The sequence below is a fragment of the Dicentrarchus labrax genome, unplaced genomic scaffold, assembly GCF_905237075.1.
Source record: "Dicentrarchus labrax unplaced genomic scaffold, dlabrax2021, whole genome shotgun sequence".
Taxonomy (NCBI): domain Eukaryota; kingdom Metazoa; phylum Chordata; class Actinopteri; family Moronidae; genus Dicentrarchus; species Dicentrarchus labrax.
This window is the reverse complement of record NW_026136715.1, coordinates 4,480,031-4,499,052: the sequence shown is the minus strand read 5'-3', so window position 1 is coordinate 4,499,052 and position 19,022 is coordinate 4,480,031. Positions and strand designations below refer to the sequence as shown.

Here is a 19,022-nt window from a genome sequence, read left to right as displayed (position 1 = left end):
CCTGACTGCGCCAGATGGTTACATCGAATATGACTAATGCTAACGGCATCTATGCTCACACCCAGCGTTCAACCACCCCTGTAGCTCCTGCTGTAGCTGCCATCAGTTCCCCCACGGGAGACTGGACGGAAGCACTGTCTGGAACATAAGCCTGTCCCTTTGATCTCATCAAGTCAAGTAACCTCAATTACATCCCAGAGAAAACTTTGCGTTGTGAGTTGACGCGTACCTCCAGTGCTTGGAAGATGGCTCTGCGGTAGGAAGCCAGCTTGGTGTAGGAAGCCTGGCTGAAGAACTTGGGGAAGGCAGTGATGGAGTCCAGTTTGTCTGCTGAAACCTGGAGAGAAATACAACCATTACCTTACTTCATTTATTTATTTCATATATTTTAGAGATACCATTTGACTTCCCCACATAAATATACATAAGTATGTGTGGCACGTGCTCTCCGCCCCTACTTCGGTCCATCTGTTTCAATTCCTTTCCTTGCTCACCTCGGAGAACTTGCCGTCTCCAAACCACTGCAGCCACCTCATGCCGTGGCTGGCCTGCCGTTTGCCGGTTGCGCGCCACGTCACCACGATGCCGGGCCACCAGGAGAAGCCCTTGATCTTCCCCCACACCAGCTCGCCGATGCCAAAACCCTTGCTGTCCTGGATGGAGGAGGGAAAGAGGGTGAGGATGAGTTCACGGTCATGTGCTTGGTAGTGCTTTACCAATGCAAAAACATTTCTTATTGTTTCTGAACTACAGAAAGAAGAGAGAAGAAAATGTTTGATTTAATGTGATGTTGAGACATCTTTGGAGGCGTAGAGAAGAGGGGGCAGAGGGCAAAAAAGTGGAATTTAAGAGTCAAGTTACTGGTTTGACATTTTTCTTTCCCTGATACCGCAGGTGTGGAGAACCAAGGACAGAAATATCTTCTTGTCTCGCTGTCTTGATGAATAGAGAAGGTAATATCAGTGATGGCAGAGGAGAGGAGGAATGAAGATAACGGAAAGAAAGTTAGATTGATCATTTGAAATCTGTAACGATATCTGTGTTACGTAAAAGCTGGAAAACCCCCTACTACAGTTATAGTAAAGAAACAGACGATAGAGGAAAAAGAGAAAAGAATCAGGAAAATGAAAACAATAGTTAGTTTTGCAATGCCAAAAACCTTTCTCGTCTCGGACAAAGTTGTAGACAAAAGAAAACTAAAAGAAAGTGGGCAAAAGGTTTAAGAAACGTCTCAACTTTCTCCTACAACTAAAGATAAAGAGATTGGGAAAGGAGAAGAAGTGTTGCATCCCCCAAGACTAGTTTATCTTGAGCAGATGAATGCAAAGGATGAAAGGTGAGGAAGAGTGAGAGGAAGAAAACAGAGTAAAGACAAACACAAGCAAAATACTTTCTTTTTCCAAAAATTATGGAAAAGTACTCTCCTTCCCTGGACCGGATTTCCAAACCAAAAGTTTTTGTTGGAGAAAGGAACGATAGATAAGTGTAGGAGGAGACGGTTTAGCTAACACCTCGTATTTAATCAAACACAATGTCCTTAATCATTAAAGTTTTAAAAACAGACATGAAGCAAAAACGTCTATGTCTCAATGGGACCCTGAATCTCCCAGCTGACCCTTGACCTTTGTCCTCCATGTGGAAAAAAGAAAAGCAAGTTTTCCAGCATGTATCAACAAAATATGAAAATAAGCATCTCAAACATAAACTGAAGAATGTTTGTCACACTGTTTCTTTAACTGCCGCTTTGCTTTGCACTTCAGTCTATGTGGTCAGAACCTTTAGAAGGAAACATACATTGTCCCTCATAATACCATAATTGACCCGTTTTCCTTTCTCTGTTTTCTTTTTCTTAAAGTTATGTGCGCTTTATGAGCAGGATTTCTATGCTTGCAAACAAATCCCAGTTGAGCTCAGGCTACGTGATCCTCCTTCAGTCCGTCTTAAGAGAGAAAAACCCATTAGGCTTTGTAATGGAGTCTGACTCCAGTAAAGGATGCTATGCTCCACTGAGTTCAGCCGGGCTCCAGTGAAAACACACCAAAGAAAACAAAAAACACGCAGAGGTAAACGTGCAGAGGATTACATGCATGCATGCAAATCTGTGGCGGTATGCACAGAGAGTGTCTCCAAACACACACACACACACACACACACACACACACACACACACACACACACACACACACACACACACACAGGCCCTGCTGTGCAGACTGGTGGTCCTCATGACCTGAATGAAACTATTGATACAGAGCAAACAGTCAGACTGTGTGTGTGTGTGTGTGTGTGTGTGTGTGTGTGTGTGTGTGTGTGTGTGTGTGTGTGTGTGTGTGTGTGTGGCCACCTGCGCTAACACAAGGCCAGGTGGAGGAGGTTCTGTGGTCTGTGTAGGGAGTTACCCTCCTCCTCTTTCTATCGCTGCCAAACCTCCACTTCCTCTTTTCAAAAATATTCCGTCTCTCCAGCGTCGCCACAGCTGTCCGACTCCCCATCTCTCTCCCTGTCTTTCCCTTTGCTCATCCTTCATCCTTTTCCTTCTGCTCGTCTCATTTTGACTCAAGAGTGCCGTCAAGGTTTTTTGTTCCAATGTCTGCGAGTTCGATTCTGGACTTTTATTGTATATTTGAACAATGTTGAGGAAGAATTCAAGAGACCACAAACCTCTGAGGCCACACAATCTGTTCCATTCATAACAGAAGATTAAACCTGTGTAATATGCCTGCATTTTGTAATAATCTGCCACATATATGTATATCGTGAAGATAGAAAAACAAATATTGTTTCGTGTTATGCGTATCATTTCGATTGTGTCACAAATCACATTATTCTGGAGGAGAATTTGAGCTCTGAAGGGGTTGATGAGGCCGAGTTGCAATGCAAAGCAAACGTTTCACTAGTGTAACAAACTGCTTTAATGATGCTTGGTAATCAATGTCCAAATTTTTCTTTAGTTTCTTTGAAGCTCTTCATCTACCTGCCCCTATGAGTGGATGGAAGTCTAGTTTCTACTCTCGTTATCTCATTCTCTCCCCTCCGTACACACATACACATTTATCAGCGTCTCCATCACAAACACACACTTTCCCACACGTCTTACGTTGTACTCTGGCTGGATTTCGGAGCTGGAGGAGGTGCTGCTGCTCTGGGCAGAGTCCTTGGAGTCTTGTTCCATCAGCTCCAGGCGCGGGGTCTCGGGGACAGCGCCGGACACAACCCCTGCCCCCCGAGGACCACCTCCGCACTGACAGAGACAGAGAGAAAGAGAAAGAGAGACAGGAGGAGGTTTATTAGACTCAAAAGGATTATTTGTGTGAGAGAGAAAAACGTGTTTACTACATGTTTAACAGAAATTAAAAACAAGATATGAACTGAGGTCAGAGGAAATTGGATGAAAGTTACAGAACTCAACACCAGTAATTATGCTGCATTTCCCTTCACTCAGCTTCACCATTATCCTCCCCTCATATTAGTGTTAAGTGTGTTTTTCAGTGTGTTGTCAGTACAGCTTGTCCTCTTCACCTGTTGAAAACAACTGAGATCAACAGCACACTCCCAGTCAAACACACACCAACCATGTCTCCTCCTCTATAAATCACTGTAGCTGCTTCAGAGGAAGTTCGCAAGAAGTTCAGTCGCTGTTCTACTTGTCTTGTCAAGTCAATTTATGGATACAAAAAAACAAGGACAGACCGAGAGGGTGACAGAAATACATTTGCATCGAGCGGTTTTTATCAACTGTAATCTCATACGGACAAAAACCTGAATGGAAATACCCCAAAATTTTAAATAAAACACTGAATATCCCAAAAAGCTCTTAAGCTTCTATGCTGAGTAGGAAAAGTTGTGGTGTATTAAGATAATGAAGATAACGGTGTCAATGTGATACTGATGCCTCTATATGACCTACATAAACACACTGGTGCCACCATGTTAGAAGAAATGCCCTCTTGGATGTCCCTGTGGTAGATAAATCATGATGAAGTGCCCTCTGGGGTGCTAACCGTGTGTCTTTGTGTAATAAATGAGTAAACAGACAATAATTCCCCGTGTGTTTTATCACAGAGGTTCAGTGAGTTTGCTCACATAATAAAACAATTTTAATCTTGTCCAGGGTTTGTAACAGTTTAACCGTAAATGAACCACGACTTTCTGCACACTGCCCCAACCGCATACAGCTGGCTGCTAGTATCAAAACAAAATGAAAGTTCCTGCTTTAAAGTGATGGTGTTTTTTGCAGTGTAAATGTAGCAATGCAGCTTTCTGGCCGTCTATTAGCCTCTGCACCTCTAGAGAGCCCGGAACAAAACTTTAAAGGCACACTATGAAAGATTTTTAGCTTAATATAACAGCTTAAAGCTTTAGCTAAAGAGGAGATTAAGGAAAACTCTTGATTTGCATTTTTCTTCTGCAGTATTTTTGTGATATTCTGATTTGGATGGAAACACGGCCAGAGAGTAATAAAGAGAGAAATCGCAACAAAAAGGGAAAAAAGACAAATTAAAATCAATAAAGAATTCACGAATCCTTCTTATCCTGTGACGTATTCAACAGGTTAAATCTGCAGAAGTTTAAAGGCTAATTTATTTGGTTTTACAACCACATGTTCACAGTTTTGGACATCATTCCTCTAAAAACAAAGCTGCACTGACTGAGCTGTCCGTTATAATTTTCCACTGTGCAACCAAAACCACAGCAAGCCAGGAGGGTCAAAAGACATGTAGTTCTGTTTGTATTTGTCCGGGCGTGTGCTGGCAGGTAGCAGGTAGAGAGTGCGTCTGAGATCTGGTGAATCAGAATGGGCCCTGAACACACGCAGCAGCCTCTGAGCAGCCAAATGGAAAAACATCACCTGGTTTAATATTAATCGTTACGCATTTCTAAAGAGTCAGCGTCTCTGCATGGGGTTGAAAATACTGGTGATGTGTGTGTGTGTGTGTGTGTGTGTGTGTGTGTGTGTGTGTGTGTGTGTGTGTGTGTGTGTGTTTACCAGTGACATGCTGTGGTCTTGTTTGCGGTTCTGTCTGCGAGCTTTGGTGTGAGTGTGCGGCTTCAGACCGGCCTGGAAGATGGTTCTGGGTTGAGGCGTCTGTCTCAAACTCAACTGAGACGCTCCTGAAGACTTGTCCTGGAAACACACACACACACACACACACACACACACAGTTTATAACTCCCAGAAAGAAGGTTTATGAAAACCGCCCCCACTAGAGCCAGTATGTGTCTGTGGTCATACCTCGCTGTAGGAGTCCCAGGAACTTTCTTCCTTCTCTGCCTTCTTCCTGTTTCTTTTCCTGCTTTCCCTCGAACACTGGTTATCATCATCTGGGGGGGTAGAGAGAGAAAAGGAGAGAGAGACAGAGGGAGAGGGAGAGAGGGAGGGAGGGAGGGAGGGAGGGAGTGCAGCAGATCAACAGAAGGTTAGACAGATGGCAGAAAAGAAACTGAATATTTTCAAGAGATAAAGTGCAGACAGAAAGACAGTCACTTCTTCTCTGTTGTGTCTCCGTAATGAAGCACATTGGCTGTGAAAGGAAACAATGAGGTTAATGCGCTTAATTTTATACGCAGACATATAAATAATAATTAAATGTTTGTAATAAATAAAAGTAATATAGGAAAAATAGAGACTATGGCTGAGACAATGAGACTGGGAACAGCAGAGGCCAGATTGACGACAGGGAATACAGTACAGAGGAGAAGTACATTGAACTTTGAATTTAGAGATTTGTGAATGGAGTTTGGTGCGACGTACTTTGCATACAGGCACGCATGGAGTCAGGATTAATGCTGCAACCTCTCCTGATATCCTCTAACTGCTAATCCCAGTGAACACAGCCGGACCGGGACCAGAACCAGCCTCCGGGATCTGTTTGAGCTAAGCTATACTATTGGACTATCACCCCTTGAGGTACAACGTGATATTACAAGACATTCTGTTGGTCATTTAAGCTCCCCATATTCCCTGAAAGAACACTGAGGACATGGCGTTGTTGTAGCTACAGTTCTGGAAATAACTACGAGACTGCGTAAATACTCAGTACTTGATGCGTGTGTTACCTTGGGGTGAGGCGGCGTCTCCGTTCTGCTTGGGGCTGAAGGGGGAGGGTGGTTCGGCTGCAGTCAGAGGGCTGTTCTCATTGGTCAGCTCCACGCCACTGTCGTTCTCTGATAGGCCCTCAGCTGGAGGCTTGTCTCCGTTCACCGGCGCCTGAGGATAGAGAGGGAACAACGCCAGGGAAGTTAATTTATAAACTTTAGTCTAACCTGATCAGTTGTCGTAAAAGAGGCCTGACTTTTACTGTTCAGGCCTTTTTATGGGTGGTTTTATTTAAAATAATAATCCCTGTTCAGTTTCTGCACAGACGAGGCTAAATGACTCACGCCTGGAACACTTCAAGGCTCAGATGGACATGAAACTCCATCAGGACCAAGACTGAACAACTCAGGTTCACTGATATAAACCGGTGTACTGTACATAAGAAGTGAGAGATTAACCACAAACTCCCATGGTGCATTTCAGTGACAAACTAAGACAATAAAAACTGAAATTTGAATTGAATCAGTGGCTTTAAAAGATTTAACTTCTGTACTCGGGATAAATTTTGGATTAATGACTTCTAATGTATAGGAACGGTGGCCGAGGCTCATGGGTATTACAATATTATAGCCAATGATAAAAATGATTGTGTAAGCGAGTGGTATTCAGTTAGTTACAAGTGTGTGGGAGAAACATTTATCTAGATCCATGTGTTTGGTTTGTCCATTCTGGGCTACCGTAGAGACCCGCCGCTTCAAACATGGTGGACTCTGTAGAAGAGGACTCATTCTAAGGTAACCAACACACAACAATTCTTATTTTCAGGTGATTAAACACTCATGAAAGACAGACTTGACGGATCATCTGACAGATGTTGTTCCAACTCAGACACAAACAGGAAGTGTTTCCAATGACAACCCAACTCCACCCAGCCTTCACCTGGCAGCCCACCCGGAGCTGACGGTGCTGATAATGTGTGAGCTGGCTGCACATTCGGTGCCTGACAGAGAGGGATGACATCAACACTCAACATTCCCCTAAAGTGCCAGATGAAGACTGTCTGTCAGTCTGTCTGTTACACATTACGTCAGTAAAATTAAAAGCCCCAGTGCCTCTGGCTGTGCAGGTATGATGCCTGCCCATTAAATGGTCACATGATGTTCCTGTAATTCAATCACAAACTATTAGCAACATGCATAATGCTGAGCAAAGTGTTGAATCACAGCTCCGAGTGCTGAATGTCCCAAATCTTATAATCCTTCACAAGCACAATAAACACTTTGCCAGACACTTTTTGGAGCCTTTCCAAGTGGGTCACCTGCTCCCAGAAACCTCTTGGGTAATTTACAACAGCTAACATGCACGTACTCTATATTGTATACTCTTTATTTCACTACTTGATCACTGATCGCACAAAATGACATCTGACGCAAAGCATTTTGGTCGAGTTACGTCTTGCAGACAAGTCTCGATCGAGAAACAAAAGGAAGCACAACTTACATCTCAAACACATGTCACGTCACGTCACGTTTGTTGTTGACTACACAAAAGGTATCACAACAAAGCCGGTGTCGATAAGACAAATCACTTCAATCCTAAAGCTCCAGGGCAGGAATATCTTTTGCAACGTGGAGCCAAACCCTCCCTTCCCTCGCAGGCTTGTGTTTTATTAAGGAGACACATTCGCAGAAAAAAGGTGCAAAGATTACAAAAGCGAAAATGTATTTAGACACATTAACATGCCCGAGACCGTCAGGCACGGCAGCGGGTGCAACAGCTGCTGACTCAACACAAACACTGTATGAACCCTTCAGGAATAACATGATGAATCTGCGAGGCTACCAGTCACAGTGAGTCACTTGTTTGGAGTGAGCGGCCTGTTTGCCAAAAGGATCACGGCGGTAAAGAGAGATCAGGGCCTGAAGGAGGGCAGGAAAGCTTTCATTACTGTTTCTCTCTGCATTACTTCATCGCAGGTGAAGCAGAAACGCCGCCACCGCCACGTGAAACCTTACGGGTGCCGTTTCTGTAGCAACCATGGTTTGTGCTCAGCTCTGTTCGGACTTGAACTAGCGACATACCACTTGAAATACTGATTCCACGTAATCCCCGTACTGCCCCGCTCAGATTAGAGGAAGGCCGAATACAAAAGATGTACAGATACTAATGTACTAAGGTAACACCTGAGGATATTTACACACGTCTAAATACGTTGTGTAGTTGTGATTTACAGGTACATGTATGTGTGTGTGTGACGCAGGCAGCTGGATAACGTTACATTACGTTAAGTGTTAAGAAACAGACACCGAACTCCCTTTGCTAGATGCTCACACTTTATCACAGCAACACTGTCTGCATTCACACTATGTCGGCTTAATGGTAGGAAGACTCAAAGATTCAAACCAGATAAACAGCTAAATCAGCTAAATATATATATATATATAAAGTATTCTCTGGTTTGCAGTATGTTTGTGGTTGGAATGAACGAAGTTACAGGAATAGTCTGGGTGTAAGTAACAATATCCTGATAAGTACAGTATATTTTAGTATAAATATATATTTTGCATATATAATAATCATGTCCAAATACAATTTTTGTCATGCTACACAATTTGCTTTATGCTATTACTTCACTACAATGCTACAATAGGTAGTCTAACTAAAACTAAACTCTTGTAAAGATCCTTCATATGTAAGCAAGTTTGCTTCTGCCTCAGAAATAACACTCAAACAAACAGACTAAAACATAAATCTAACAGACAAGTGGAGTGAATGATTATATGGCTGCTCACACAAATAATTTACAAATAACTGTCCTTTGGTGCAGAAGAGACCAGAAGTGGAGGAGGAGAGAAGGAGCAGCTGTGCAACAGATGTAAAATTATGAGATTGTGCTGACTTTCTTAAAGCAAATCTCAGCTAGGCATATCTGAGGCTGTTTGTGATTGTTAAACGTCGTAAAACAGGGAACGCATGTGGTGTGTGTGTGTGTGTGTGTGTGTGTGTGTGTCTGCGATGCCAAATTTCCCCTATAATAAATGAACCCGGTGAACTTGCGTGCGCTCAAGATGGTTTGAGAGAGAGAACTGCCGACAGGGGTAAGGAGAGGGAGAGAGGCTGAGAGTGAGAGAGGGCCAGCGGGGTCACCAAACACATTAGGAGCTAGAGCTGTGTCGGGGGGGGTATGAGGGTGAGGAACAGGGAAAGGGAAGGTGGGGAACAGGGAGAGTGAGGAACAGGGAGGAATAGGGCAGAATGTGTGTGCAGAGTTTATGAATGAGAGTCTCTGAGCAGGACTCTGACTGCGGGGGGGGGGTTGACGGAGACATGGTGACAGTGGGTCAGGGTCAGTGGCGGGAAGCAGGAGAGGTAGTGTCGGTCATCGGAGAGGCAGCGATTGCGTGTCGAGAGGGTGGAGCGAGGGGGTTCTGGGGGTGAGCGGAGGCGAGGAGTGACGGCAGGAACGAAGTTTGTTTAACTGGAGGAAGGAGTGGCGAAAGACACAGAAAGCAGCAGAGGGATGAAAGAGCAACAGTTGTTGTAAGAGCAGACGTTCATACTGCAACACTACTGTGTACGGTAGGGATCTGTCTACCTGTCTGTGCAGGCTGGAGCTGCAAAGTGTAACTGTAAGTAAATAACGTGTGAGTTTGAGTGGAAGACAGAGGTTTAACTACAGCTTCAGCACATTTTGTTTCAGTTATGTGAAGAATTTTTATGTGATTTTCCATTAAATTAAATGATTCTGATGGCATTCAATTGGTTGCTTTAATAAGGGATGCTTTTCAGTCTATAAAAACTGGGAACACATGTATTTTCATAAGCCTTCAATCTGAAACAGGAGCTCTGACTCTCTTTCTTAAATTAACTGCATTTTAAATGAACCTCCATGTCCTCTCTGACATTTAACAGTCCAGAAATGTCTGACAGAAGAGACAAACTGAGAGTTTTCCCTGCTGATATACATCTGCACTACAGTGACCAAACGTTCAAATGTCGGACAGTAAAAAAAAAAAGTGGCTTCTGCAGGATCGCGACGTCACTCAATGGTTTGTGGAGAACCAAGCTGCACTAGTTCTCATACTGTAGATACACTAAAATCTTGATTCATATCCAATCAATCGAGTTTTGTGCATTGGGTCGAGATCCTGTGCAGTGGAATATAAAGCCAAATGCTCTGCACACAAAGAGAACTATAGTTTATTTTCCTTGTTCAGAAAGAGCAGCTTGTTGTTATTCAGTATCAAATACAATACTTCTGACGTTATTACTTCGACAATCTTTGTTAAACTCACTAGAAATGTTGAGGTTTGCACAGCGTTTATAAGACAATGTATATCTGGTAGCAAATGATTTATGAAGCCAAGTGTTCTCCCTTACATACATTGCATCAGAGAGACACAAATCACCATTTGTGGAACCAGTTGGAACCAGCTCTGATGAAATATTCAACTTACAATCTGACCACAAAAACAAAACAATGAAAATGGGTTTATAATAACAATTTACCATAAAAACACAAGTAAACGGCAACAATCAGGTGAAAAGACAAGACAGCTGAGCCACACGTCGCGTTATCAAAGGTAACATCAACTGAGTTGGATTTATCTGTGATCAATGATTTTGATATCCTTATCATCCAATTCATGTGGAAGAAGTGCGACAACTTGATCCATTTCTCTGATAGTGATAAGCAAAGAGCTGAGTTCGGTGTTTTTAATGTATGTACTCATTGTTGGGTTTGTGTCTCTTGTGTATTTGTTGAGTTTCGTGTATTTTAAAAGCCTGTGTCGGCTTATAGCTTATGCTATAAATGTTGTGGTGTTTATGCTACATACCTATCTCAAGATAAACAACTTTACTGTGTTTGCTCCAGTCTGACTGATGTAAACAAACTGGATTGAATTGTTTGCACTGATAGAAAATTCACTTTAAATTCACATGGGACTGTTGGACAGAAAAAAACCCCCCTCTTATTTCTACCTCGCTTGTTACCCCTCCTTTCTTATTTTCTCTTTTCAGCTCATTTTGTTTAAATCTTTACCCCCACTCTCTCTCTCTCTCTCTCTCTCTCTCTCTCTCTCTCTCTCTCTCTCTCTCTCTCTCTCTCCCTCTCTTTCTGTCTGAACAAAACCCAACCAGGTTGTCTTTTCTAAAAGATTGGGTGGAAAAAACTTCTGTAAGTACACAGAGAGAAAGGGAGCGGAGACGGAGGCTTTGTGGGTAAGTTCTTGGAGAGTAGAAGCTTCAAACTCAACAGCAACCGGCTAAAATAAGTTTGTTTCATTACATTTTTCGCCACAAACGTCCCCGGCCTTTGAAGCATTCACCCCATCCCTTCCCCCTTTCAGGTAATACCAGCATGAGAGCGTCAATTAAAGTCTTCAGAAGTGTTTTATGAAATGTTTAATTGCTCATTTAACCTCCTCTAGTTTCAGACATGAACGGAAAATGGGATTTCATGTTGGCCAGGTAGTTGTGTAGACTGTTATCATCATCATTATCCTTCATTAACCTGCCTTCCAGGATATCCATCACTCCTCCTCCTCCACCTTCTCCTCTCTGCTGCTGGCAGACATGAACATGCCCACTGGAGCATTAAAGTAGCACAAATGATCCTTTTCTCGTCCCTCTGCCTCCCTTTTTGCTCTCCTTTATAGTACAAATACTGCAACTACTTCCAGCTACAACTATTTCCACTTCCACCGCTACTGTGTCAAGCATGTGGAACATGTGTCTATCCACCCCAGGCCTCCTGCACTCTTGCACATATGAGTGTGGTAAAGCAGCGTGTAAAGTCTCGCACTGTGCAGATTTCACCTACCTACATCACACACATTCCTCACCGAGCAACAGTCTGCCCCGCGGCGCTCTGACGGTGCTGTCAAAACATCTTAGCAAAGCCTAAATGATTAGAAACGTGGGTCTATGGCTAACATTTGAACAGGACTTTTCCTAAATGGAGTCAATCTTCCCCTGAGGGGGAGTTTACGGCTCTGAGAGTGTTATCTTTTCTTAAAAAGAGCTGTGCAATAAAAAGTTTATTTTAAAATTTGTGCCTCTAGTCATTTTGTCCGTGATGCTGCAAGTCTCAACAAAAATACAAGTTCACACAGTTTATGGCACCTAGAAGCCTAGTATGTAATAATAATAATAATAATAATAGAAAGCATATAAAACCAAATTACCCCATAAAATAAGATAGTAATATCGAACAGAGATGAAACAAATATAAAAGAACAATAAAAAAATAATACGACAACATGATAAAATATCATACAAATGTCTGTAGTGTGTTTTTAAAAGCTTTTTGAACTCAGCCGATCTGATACTGAGGTGGGACTTTGATCCATAGCTTTGGAGCTAAAACAGAGAAAGCATGACCCCCCCTTTGCTTTAAGTCTGGACCGTGGAGCTTTCACCAGGATTTAAATAAAGGTATGGGGTTAAATGTTCTAAAATGTAAAGTGGAGCCGGGCCATTTAGGGATTTAAAAGTAATCCACAGTGCGTTAGTGAACTCACAGTGCACAGACAGAAAGCCACACGCTGGCTTCAGACGGCTCAGTCAACTCATGCTACCTCAACCAAGACCGCCTCTGCATACCGGGGATCATGGTGTCAGAGGAAGGACATCACTGTTAATGGATCCCCAGAGGTGGAGGCTCAGGACCCAGTTGTCTGACCCAGTATGATATTCTCTTTGATACTTCAAACTCAAAGATGCATTAAATGATCTTATCTTCCATTTTAGATAGATACTTTATTTATCCCGAGGGAAATTCAAGGAATTCAAGTGAAATTATTTCACTTTTTTACTGACATTTTTAATTTTACTGAAACAGTTCTTTCACTTTCACTATTACTGTAGTCTGTACTTCTACTTGAGGCAACGTCCTAGCATTAACTGAGTCTGGGGCATCTTGACTACAACCTCGAGACATCAACATAGACTTCATCCTCCGTCATACTGAACTCCACTTTTGATTAACTTCACGTGAAATCTGTAACAATCAACAATAATGACATTTTCCTCAGTTGCCTCATATTCTATCAGAAATAATCTAATTAAGAAAAGGTTTTTTAGACGACTGCTGTCCATTAAAGAGGAAGTGACAGTAAAGTTCAAGCTGTAGCCTATCATCAGGATAAAATTCCTTTCCAAACCAAAGTTTTATTTACTTTAATTTACCCACAAACCGTCTCCAGACACAATCTTTCACATTCAGGCTGTGTCTTCTCTCTCTGCACTCAAACTGTTGCTCAAACTAAGAATGAGTCCTCTGTGACTTCGTCTGCCTAACTCAGGCCTGTATTTATGTCTGACCCCAAACCACCCCAGAAGCCAAACACCTTTCTGTGAGTCCAAAAATACTGCTTTTGACTGGACAGTAAACCAAACCAGAGAATGACAGAAGAGGCTCAGCCAAACCCAGCACCAGTGTTTCAGGTCTATTTTTCTCCTTAAATGTCACGCTCTTCTTCTGAGTCATCTTTGAATAAACAAGATTAAAGGTGTTAATATCACAGTGGAATAATATGCCACCAAACTAACTGTAACTGTATTTGGGAGAGCTCTAATTGGGCTTTAATAGTTGGTTTGATTTTGAGTCAACAAGATGGTATTATACCGGATTTGTTGAGCTCAGGGTTGAACAAATCTCAGAACAAGTCTTGTATGTCTATTTCCTCTCTCCCTCTTTTGTATATGCTAAGAGCAATGCGCAAACATTCATGTAGTTGTTTAGCTAAGTAACAAACATGCAATCTATCTGGAAAAGTTCAGCGTTAGATCTTTAAATCATTACTTTCTCATTTCCAGAAAATATTACACTCTGCAAGAACCAACATTACGACTGAGTCTACGAACAGGAGGCAGGTTTATTCCTAATGAGAAGGTTAAACACTTCTCTCAATAGTTCCCGTTTGGAGACATGATTTCAGTGTCTTTGAATCATTAATTTGACCTCCCTCTGCTATCATGCCTATATCCCATATTTTAGCTCACAACCAATCGTGCATGAACGTGACTACAGAGCAGGCTGATATTGAATCTTACTGTTACATCTAGAAACTTACTTTAAACTACATTTCAGCAATCTCATAGTTAAAGTATTTTCATTCAGATTTGTAGTTTTTTGATACTATGATACTATGTTTTTAAATATGTCACAGGATCTTAATCACGAGGACGACGTTTACACAATTGATTAAATTCTGTCTTTCTAATTTCTATTTTTCCTCCCTGAGCTTGAGGAAGCTCAAGTTCAAGAGATATGAGAGCTCGACAACAGTTACGAAAAGGACCTCGTGCTCCTGCTGTGCCACACGTAAAGAGTTAACTCGTCTAAGTCTTCTCTTCAATCCTGCACCTTTCCTGTGTGTTGGGACCTTCACGCCCACTCTGCCCGCCAACAGGTAGAGAGACTTATGAAAACTATGTGCACTCCTCGCTCAGGAAGTGTTCTGGATGAAATCGCCCACCAGATCATGTACCTTTAAGTGCAAACTTTAGCGTACGTAAGAAGTTACCCGACTGCCGTCAAGCTGTCTAAACTTGAAGCGAATACCTCCAGACTCCAGCCTTCATGTCACACGTGACGAGACGGCAGCTAAGCCGTTAACATGGAGACACACAAACAACAAACAGAAGCGGGGGGGGGATTAAAGTAGTGATGATAAGAAGGAAATTGAGACAGATGGAGAGAATGAGGAGCCAAATGAGCAAAAGAGAAAGTGGAGACGGTGAGAGAGAGAGGAGGGGGGGGTAAAGCAGATGGCGGAGGGAAGGAAGTGTTCCTCTCAGACGGAGTGATATACGAGAATGAAAAAGAGGAAGAAGTAGTAACGGACGACAGGAGCTCCATTAAACGCGCGCGTGTGTGAGAATGAAAGTGTGTGTGCGTGGGTACATGTGAAACAAAGTGTGTGTACTGATTGCGAAAGGAAATATGTGTGTGTGTGTGTGTGTGTGTGTGTGTGTGTGTGTGTGTGCGTCTCCTCGAAATACTTGAAGTGAACCCATTTTTTCGGAGAATATAAAGACGCCAGTGTGCCGCGCTAATGTCCTCCATCCTTCCATGAATCCTTCTTTCCTTGCTCCCTCTCTCCTTTGCTGCCTCCATCCTTTCTATCTATCCTGCATTTCCCGTTTCCTCTTTGTGCAGATGCAGCTGTGGTGTGTGTGTGTGTTTGTGTGTGTGTGTGTGTGTGTGTGTGTGTGTGTGTGTGTGTGTGTGTGTGTGTGTGTGGCACATGCACACACCCTCACAGCCAACATGCATTCTCAATTAGACTCATATAACATGCTGGCACTCTTGTCCGGGCATCTGCCTTGGCATTGATACACACAGTCTTTTAAACCAGAGCTGGCTCAGAGAGAGGTTTGGGGAGTGGTTGTGTGTGTGTGTGTGTGTGTGTGTGTGTGTGTGTGTGTGTGTGTGTGTGTGTGTGTGTGTAATGAGAATGCTGTGGTATTTGTAACTGATTTGGCTTTAACTCCCTTACTTCCATACAAAAAGAAATGGTACTCTGTGACCTCTCCTGGCTGTTGTGAAACCTCTGTGTGTGTGTGTGTGTGTGTGTGTGTGTGTGTGTGTGTGTGTGTGTGTGTGTGTGTGGTGTGTACGTAGGGTGTGTGTGTGTGTGTGTGTGTGTGTGGTGTGTGTGTGAGTGTGTACGTAGGTGTGTGTGTGTGTGTGTGTGTGTGTGTGTTTGTGAGACTCACAGTGGCGGTCATGTTGTTGCTCTCCTCCATGATGGTAGCGGAGTATTTGTTGGAGGGCATCGCCGTTGGGGTCGACTGGTCCAGTGTCTGTCCTGACTCTTTTTCAAACCTGGACGAGACACAAACAACAAAACTTAAATTAAAACGTTGGGTTTTGCTGATGCGTCTGCAAAAGATATAAATACAAACCGTATTATAAAAAGAGTCAATATCACTCTTGAGCATTGTCTTGTGAGGGGGATTCCGCACTTCAACTAGCTTGGAGACCTGGATGCCTTTACAGCACGAGGAGATCTGAAGTAGTGGTCGACTGATATGGGTTTTTCACTGGCAGATGCCAGCTGATGGCTGATACATAATGCCGATATTAAAACAAAGAAAAGTCATGTGTTATCCCATTATTCCATGCACATTTCAATCTAATACAAGTAGTTATCTTAACCAGTAACATGTTGTTTTAGATGGAAATAAACATTGGTTTATGAACACAAGAGCGGGGTACAGTATGTCAGAAGCAACGTCAGTTAACTCCATTATTCTATATGTTATATAACATATTATATATATATATATATAACACTAGACAGTATCAGCACTAGATCGTATTTGCTGTCATTTAGGGCAAGAGAAAAGATGTCTCTGCAGACATTTCTTGTTTATCAGCCACATAAGTGCAGACATCTGCCGAATAACCGGTCAGTGGAATAACAACATCTGTTTATTTTAACAGTTTCTCAGTGAGGTTTCCAGAAAATATATCCCTATACACAATTATATTGCTACTTCTGATGTTATAAAAGACTAATCAATCCATCTACGCACAAATACGTCGTTCAGTGGAGGCTAGTGGAACACAAGCTAGCCCGGAAGAAGAGGCTCCAAAGCAACCATATCGATACTGGACAAATCAATAATAAGTTTAAGTGTGCATGACAGGTCAACTACGGTGTAGTTAAGTTTCAGGGAAGAGTATATATATAAATCGCAACAAGAGCCACTACCAGCACAGAAGTCAGATGCACGTTCAATATCCTGATTTCTATTCCATCCAACCACAAAGAGCAAGTCCAATTCAAACCTGATTCTACTCGACTGCTGCGAAAACTCAGATCTCGTAGCACAAACCGTGCGGCAGCTTCCCAGAAAAGGAACAACTGTAAACAGCAGCGCCTGTAGTGGATGTTCTTTCGTACCAGCATGTGTAAGTTCAATGGTGATTTCACAATGGACAGAAACAACCTCTGGCACCAGCAGAGTAAGACCAGTATCAACCGGGCATGACAGAAGGTCAGTTGAGCATGAGGGAGCGAAAGATAAGAGTGGAAGTGATAGAAAAATCAACAGTAAACAGAACTTTTCTTCTTAAAACAAACACTGAATTAACAGAAGATGGAAATGGATTAATCTGAAAATCATATTTTTATCTCCTGAATGTTTCTCTGCAGAATGATTCAAAATGGACTTTCTGAAAAGTGTATAAAATATCTCTGTGATCTCCACTAATTAATGCCTGTGTTACAGTGTCTACTGTTGGGATGTAACGATACACTGAACTCACAATTCAATACAATTGGATTCACAATCCTTCAATATCCTCAGTTTCAAAGTCTTCACCTGCAGTTTGACACTAGAAAGAAGTTTTTACATTACATCGGCTGAAAGTGGAAAGTTTCTCTGAGCTCAATGAAAATCTGATTTCTAAGGGGCGGGGTCTATGGGCATGATTTCTGACATCACTAAGTATGCAACTTATAAAAGGTCACAGACACTGACAATGGACTTTACAGTGAAGTACAACTTGTGTCCTGCAGGAAAATTACCATTATTATATTCCCAAATGTAAGTACTTGGCTGATCAATCTACGTCACACTGCTCGCACGTTGGGGGACAGTTATAAGGAAAAAAACAGAGAAAGGCTGGGTAAGGAGAGGACAACGCTGGCCTCTCCAGTTCTCCATGAGTGGGTAGGAGCAGATCTGACATGCCCATACAAACCTGAAGTAAACAGATACACAGGCCTGTCAGGGTGTGTGTGTGTGTGTGTGTGTGTGTCTGTGGTTAAGAGTGGGAGGGAGTGAAAGTAATAAGTGAATGTGTCTTTCGTTTGTACATGCATAATTTATGAATTCCTTTGGTGCACATGAACGCACCTTTTAATGTAAGTGTGTGCACCTGAAGGGGTACAGTATATATATATGTGTGTGTGTGTGTGTGTGTGTGTGTGTGTGTGTGTGTGTGTGTGTGTGTTTAGGTTTTAGGTTTAAAGGAGGTGACAGGTCAATAGCTATGTCAAACAAGCCTGTACAGAGAGACCTGCAGACCTGAGGTAGCCAACTGTCAGTTCACATTGATTTGCACGGAGAAACCAACCAAATACTAATAACAGAGAAATATAAAGAAAAACAATAAAGTGATTGTGTGCGATAGAAAATAAAGTTACTTGTATTTAGTATAATTTAATTCCAAAGACCACAGTTCTGTATCATTTAACCATAGTTCTCACTGTGTACACCATATTCCTGAGGCTGTGTGTGTAAATGAGTCGGACGAACTATAAGAAACACCATAATTCAGCCCAACACCTCAAACTAAACTACATAAACACACAATCACATTCAAAACATTTTACATATGAACTTTCTTTTTTGATTGAGAAAAAAAAAAGCTTATTTGGTTGCCAGTGCAGGAATTGATTTTCAGCTGATTATATATCAAGAGGTTCAGCGTTAAGTGTTAAAACAAGTTAAAATTACTTCAAATAAGATTAGTGCTATTCATGATAACAAAAATTCACACAGGGAGTGCTGCCAAAACAGGTTTTTAACCGATAATTTTCCAGCTGGGAGACAAGGTGAGTGACTCTGTTATCTGACCATACATACTTATGCAGTAAGATTATCTCCCTTATATCACAGAGTGTCTGTGTGTACAACCTCAGAATGAGTTTTTATATATATATATATACAACTTTATTGCAGGACAGTTTATCTGGTAATGTGGTGTTGAACAGAAATAATCGATAAGTCGACCGAACAAAAGATGAAATAGCAACAGTGTTGTCACCATTTATCTGCGAAAAAAGCCAAAAAACTAACTTTTTTCCAATGTTAGGATCAGATTTTAGACAACAGAAGCCAAATCATGATGAATACCAAAGTAAGATTAATCAATAATAAAAAAAAGAATGGTTGGCTGCAGCACTAAAAGCCTTCAGCATTACACAATCAACTGAGTATCCCCACTGGGAGCCTCTAAATC

The 19,022-nt window shown here is 42.1% G+C and overlaps 1 protein-coding gene across 2 annotated transcripts in view; it reads right to left on the bottom strand.

Annotated features, from left to right (window-relative positions):
• The window catches only part of dnmt3bb.1 (DNA (cytosine-5-)-methyltransferase 3 beta, duplicate b.1), a 37,254-nt gene that overhangs the window by 13,534 nt on the left and 4,698 nt on the right, over window positions 1-19,022 (bottom strand). For both annotated transcript variants that reach the window (XM_051424296.1, XM_051424298.1), the window contains exons 2-8: window positions 15,764-15,872; window positions 6,058-6,208; window positions 5,234-5,322; window positions 4,988-5,125; window positions 3,098-3,241; window positions 495-653; window positions 230-337 (exon numbers count right to left, since the gene is read on the bottom strand). In XM_051424296.1, coding sequence (XP_051280256.1) covers window positions 230-337; window positions 495-653; window positions 3,098-3,241; window positions 4,988-5,125; window positions 5,234-5,322; window positions 6,058-6,208; window positions 15,764-15,872 — 898 coding nt within the window. The remainder of the gene's footprint in view (window positions 1-229; window positions 338-494; window positions 654-3,097; window positions 3,242-4,987; window positions 5,126-5,233; window positions 5,323-6,057; window positions 6,209-15,763; window positions 15,873-19,022) is intronic.